Source organism: Mustelus asterias, unplaced genomic scaffold, assembly GCF_964213995.1.
Source record: "Mustelus asterias unplaced genomic scaffold, sMusAst1.hap1.1 HAP1_SCAFFOLD_1110, whole genome shotgun sequence".
In the NCBI taxonomy this organism is placed as follows: domain Eukaryota; kingdom Metazoa; phylum Chordata; class Chondrichthyes; order Carcharhiniformes; family Triakidae; genus Mustelus; species Mustelus asterias.
The window spans coordinates 104,781-110,780 of NW_027591055.1; the positions used below are offsets into that span (position 1 = coordinate 104,781).

At 40.4% G+C, this 6,000-nt stretch overlaps 1 protein-coding gene across 2 annotated transcripts in view; it reads left to right on the plus strand.

Annotated features, from left to right (window-relative positions):
- Positions 1-5,726, plus strand: part of LOC144487897 (sprouty-related, EVH1 domain-containing protein 1-like) — a 98,078-nt gene extending 92,352 nt beyond the window's left edge. For both annotated transcript variants that reach the window (XM_078205948.1, XM_078205949.1), the window contains exon 6: positions 427-5,726. In XM_078205948.1, coding sequence (XP_078062074.1) covers positions 427-1,086 — 660 coding nt within the window. In that variant the 3' untranslated portion in view covers positions 1,087-5,726. The remainder of the gene's footprint in view (positions 1-426) is intronic.
- Positions 5,727-6,000: the final 274 nt, after the last annotated feature.

The following is a 6,000-nucleotide window of genomic DNA, read 5'->3' on the forward strand; positions in this document are numbered from 1 at the left end:
TTGCATGGCCAATCACCTAACCTGCACGTCTTGGGACACCAAAAGGCGATTTAGCATGACCAACCCACCTAACCTGCACATCTTTGACTGTGGGCGGAAACCGGAGCATCCGGAGGAAACCCACGCAGAGAACGTGCAAACTGCACGCCGACAGTGACCCGAGACTGGAATCGAACCTGGGCTCCTGATGCTGCGAGGCTGCAGTGCTAACCACTGAGCCACCGTGCCGCCTACCCTCAGCTGAGTGGCTCAATGAGTAACTGAGATATTACGGTGCTTACGCAAAGCAGTAGTAAAATTAAGTCCGTGGGATGTGCTGTGTGGGGAAGAATGGTTTCCATTTTTAAAAGTTCTATCTTAAAAGTTGTATGATTCAGTGACATGGTTTTAATTTCCTCTAATAAGAACATTTTAAATCTCTTGCAGATCATGCTGAAATCGACGAGGCATGTCAGTTTCCAAGACGAAGATGAAGTGGTGCGGATTAACCCTAGAAAGGATGTATTGATTAGAGGCTACGAAGACTACAGACATCCCATTGTGCGAAAAAACGAATTGGAAACGGAGATAGACTCGTATGTGTGTTTCAAACCGGAATCTAAAAAACACGATTATGTATATCCTTCTGTGGAAGGGATTGAAACTGAACACATTAAAGATTCAAAAGGTTCCGTTGTATTCAAAGCACAGCCATCTCCTTCACTAATATCGAAAAAATCCCGGCGGAGGAAGGAGGATGGAGAACGCTCTCGTTGTATATATTGTCGAGACATATTTAATCACGAGGAAAATCAGAGAGGACAGTGTCAGGATGCTCCAGATCCCATCAAGAGATGCATTTATCAGATGAGCTGCATGCTGTGTGCCGAGAGCATGCTGTATCACTGTATGTCGGACTCTGAGGGAGATTTCTCCGATCCGTGCTCGTGTGACACTAGCGATGACAAGTTCTGTTTGCGATGGCTGGCGCTGATAGCCCTGTCCGTCATTGCACCATGTATGTGCTGCTATCTTCCTCTGAGAGCATGTCACCATTGTGGGGAGCTGTGCGGCTGTTGCGGAGGGAAGCACAAAGCAGCGGGATGATGGGAACCATCTGGGAGCCAAGCTGGGCTCAGTCATTCCTCTCCAGGCAGCATCAACCCTGGCTCTGGGTGGGTTTTTTTGGCCAACTGGTATCAAAAGCCAGCACCAATTGCAGAGCTGTGCAAGTTTCCAAGGCTCAAGGAGAAGTGATGTGTTTTAAATGATCGCGGCACTTCACAAGTGTCTAATACTTTGCATTGCACAGCCTAACTTGAGAAGGTTTGGTGAAGCCAAGAGTTCTTTGCGTTTTGGTTATTCAGCAAATACTGTATGTGATTATGCAGAAGGGATTCATGTTGCAGTTTTGTACGTTGAGTTGACTAATGGGTCCGGTATCTCACATGAAGCTTTTACAGATGAGATTGAAGTATTAGACTAAAAGCACTAGGTAACTGTTTGATTTTTTTGTTCAGAAAGACTTCTTACTATTTACTTACTATGTGCATTTAGAGAATCACTTAACTGGCAGTGCAGATGGAATTTACTGTCTCTGAATAATTAGAAATATTTAATACATGTAAAGTGTCAAACTCTATATAACTAAAGTTGAGATGGCTTGTACTTTCTCAATAAAACCATTTATCCTTTCAGCTCTTCTATGTTGGGGAAGCAAAAGATTTTGACATAATGAACCCATAGTTAGATCTTTAATTTTTAATTCTTTGAGATATGCATGCTTACTATTCACATACGATTTTACTTCAGTTCAAACATTTTTTTTCCCCCCATCTTTCTCTCTGAAGTTGGTGACTAATTTTCATTGCGGCGGTAAAGCACATCCTGTTTTCTGTACATATGTGTGCGTGTGCGTGTTGTGGGAGAACCAACATGCAAGTTAGTGGCATATTTTGATTTTTAGATATCTTTTAAAAACACTTCTCATTTCTTTTTGCTCAACCAGCAAGTTTTCCATTAGTGGTGCAGGAATATCAAATGGCTTCTTGCATTGATGTAACTGGGTATGATATACTATTAAAAGCTTAAAAGTTCGGAGTGTAGTCAGTTCATGAATTTCTGGCCTATCTTTATCTCACGCGACCGAATGAAAACAGTGTAGATGCAATTTTGAAAAAATCCAGGCTAAATTTGCAAGTTAAACATACTCTAGAATATTTTATGCAAGATACTAAGCTATGCTAGCTTAATGCGTTATTCTAGGATTATTAAGTGAATGCATTTAACTGGTTAAAATAACCACTAGGTGCTACATTTCCCTATATCCTTACGCATGTGGGCATACCCACATTTTCCCTCTGGAGTGGGGATGTAAATAGACATAATTCGTACTCAAATGTGTATCTGTCAGTAGTGCATAAACAAGATAAATATTTGATTTTACATTTATGTTTGGGCTGGGGAAGTCACCAGTGCGTTTGTGTTTTAGAGCTGCAGCACTGATCCTGAAAAGTTCACGACAAAGTCAAATTTTGAGTCTGGATGGGTTAAATTCTTAGACGATATCGAGCTCATATCTTTTAAAATATATAATTAATTGGGGTTAGTCGTCACTTTGTGCAAATCATAGAATGCAGAAGGAGGCCATTTGGCCCATCGAGTCTGCACCAACCACAATCCCACCCAGGCCCCATCCCCATAACCCCACATATTTACTCTGCTAGTCCCCCTGACACTAAGGGACAATTTAGCAGGGCCAGTCCACCTCACCCGCACATCTTTGGACTGTGGGAGGAAACCGGAGCACCCGGAGGAAACCCACGCAGACACGGGGAGAACATGCAAACTCCGCACTGACAGTGGCCCAAGGCTGGAATTGAACCTGGGTCCCTGGCAGCAGGGCTAACCACCGTGCCGTCCCACAGGGCATAGTCCTGTGGTGATAACTAGTCCAACAATTATGTGGAGTAAACCTAGATATTTACATTAATTCATTAATGCATGTTTGATTTTTATGCTTTGGCTATGTCCCACCTTTGTGCATGCCTGTCTCTATGGAGGGGGAAATTGAGCTGTTGTGGTTATACCTGGACCATCTCCATCCTAAGATTTAATGCTTTTTAAATTTTATCCAATATTTATTCACAATAACGGCATTTAAAACTTAGGACTTTGGCAAAATTTCTTGCCCGGGTTTTATTTTTTAGATTTGTAAATAATTAACCCCATTTGTAAGATACTCGACGTTAGAATACATTGATATTTATCAGCTGTGAGTAGACTAAATGACTGACAGCATTCTGTACATAAGCCAACTTTTGAGTATTATTTCACATTGAAAAGTAGAGGCGAAAGATATGAGACTTAATTTTTAAAAATAAGAGCTTGTTTCTAGTTTTGTACTAAATGGCAGAATGGCTTCACTAGTTTGGTAACGGGGGAGGGGGGGCAATTCTTTCAGTTTGCCTTTTGAGTATTTAGCAGTTGTGTGTGATTTTTCATGATAGAATTCCATCCACATGCATCTGAACTTTAATTTCATTTTCATTCTGCACATTGGGAAACCCAAAATAAAATTTAAATTATGCTCCTGGTAATTGCATATCATCTGTGATTCCCTATAATTCTTGCTGTGTTCACCTTTCTACTTGCAAGAGAGGAGGCGATAGCTCAGTGGTATTATTGCTAGACTATTAATCCAGAAACTCAGCTAATGTTCTGGGGACCCGGGTTCGAATCCCGCCACAGCAGATAGTGGAATTCAATTAAAAAATATATCTGGAATTAAGAATCTACTGATGACCATTGTCGATTGTCAGAAAACCCCATCTGGTTCACTGATGTCCTTTTAGGGAAGGAAATCTGTCGTTCTTACCTAGTCTGGCCTACATGTAACTCCAGAGCCACAGCAATGTGGTTGACTCTCAACTGCCCTCGGGCAACTAGGGATGGGCAATAAATGCTAGCCAGCCAGTGACGCCCATGTCCCACAAATGAATAAATAAAAAGTTTACATTGTCCAAGTTTTTGGCAAAATGGTTTCCACAGTTCCATTTAAAAAGCTCTCAACTTGCCTGTTGTAACAACTGCAAGCTCTCCACGGAAAAATGTCTTGAGTGCTGGCCTGCCACCTATCGTCAATGATATCCACGTTGGACAGGCATAACCAAAGTGGAAGAATCTTTTTTAGCCACAGCATCAGAACGGCTGACTCTGAAGGTTCAGTTGAATGCTGTCTGGAGGACAAGGTTACTATCGGATGCTGCTATGATCCTGTACATAATCCTCTGAGTGAGAACTCTTTCAAAGGCTTCAGCGGGCATTTCACCAAGTGTGGCCTTTCATGTGAACATCTGGGCCCAGTCTCTTACTTTGCAGGAATTCCTGAAGATATTGAGTGATTAAAGGGTTTTGTCTTCTTCTGCTTTTTGGGGCCTGGGTAACATGTGGCTCGCTCATCTGCCTTGGTGGATAGTATGAAGTACCTAGAACTGACTGAATCCTTTTACCTTTCCCATATGTTAAGCTAATAGTTATAATATCGATTGTGAATTGAAGCCAGGTTTTTTTTTGCAAGCCCTATATTCCGAGCTAGAAGTTTACAGATATTAATCACCAAAATAAGCCTTAACCTCTCAGTTTTTGACCCTTTTACTTTCCGATTAATGTCCTCTTGACTTGTCGATTGAGTGTTTTCACCAGTATACTTTCTTTGTGAAAATGAACCACTGTGCACATCTGGTGGAATATTTTCACACAGATCAATTTTGGATTTGAGGTTGAATCAACATTTCACCTTTCGCGCCCTTCCTCACATTCAGATAAGACCAGAGGTTGCAACAATTCGTAGAAAATCCTTGATTGCTTAGAAAGAAAAGTTGCCGTTATAGTGGGGAAAAAATTTCCAATATAATTTGGAAATAGATTTTTAACTTGTCAGTAGACTGTTAAACATCAAATCATTCTCAACGTAAACTTAAGCTGCTTTTTTTTATGGGGGGAGGGTCTGACGGTGCTTGTATGTGGAATGTAAGAAGATGCGGCTACCCCCAAGAGGAGAACTTGCTGGCTGTAGCAAAGTCTTTTGTTTGTTGTAATAGGTACATTTTGACCTTCGAATGATGAGGCACTACTAACTGGTATGGTACATCTCCTAGCCATGTACTGTAATTTATATGTCATGTCTGCTTTATGGATTATGCATGCTAATAACTCTAATTTTAAAAGGAATTGACCCTGATGGTGCATTTGGGCACCAAGAACTGTCATGTTATTTTTTGTTCTACTTCCAATTTTTAAATGGTTTTGCTTTTTAGAAGTTGGGACATTATCAATAGAACACATTAAGCTACAGAATGCTTAGTACCTGGAGATTTTTATTTTTCTAAACACTGCCTATTGTTTGCTTAACGCCACTTGCTTGTTGCCTAGCCACTTCCAAAAAGTGCCTCGCTTGTTTATTTTAACAAAACCTCCATTTAAATCTAACTGCTATTGTATTTGTTACTTTTTGTTTTTAGTTATTTTTATCTCTGCGTTGAAATGTTACCAAGTATGTGATGTATAATTTACTTAAATAACTCCTGCCATGGGTGTAATTTCTTAACTGTATGAGGGTGTAGCTTCTTAATTTCTTGAATATATATAATGTAAATATGCATATATAAGTTTGTAACTGATTTTGTTACATCATACACTTGTAATTTGACATCAAATAACTATCATAATAAAACAATAAGTTTTAATTTCTTTTTATGCTGTCACTTGTAATGTTATCTGCTAAAACAGCAAGTGGTTGACACCACGTATAAAGTACGTTTGACATATTTATTTTTATTCATTAGTCACAAGTAGGCTTACATTAGCACTGCAATGAAGTTACTGTTAAAATCCCCTAGTGGCCACTCTCCGGCACCTGTTCAGGTACACTGAGGGAGAATTTAGCATGGCCAGTTCATCTAACCTGCACATCTTTGGAGTGTGGGAGGAAACTGGAGCACCCGGAGGAAACCCACGCAG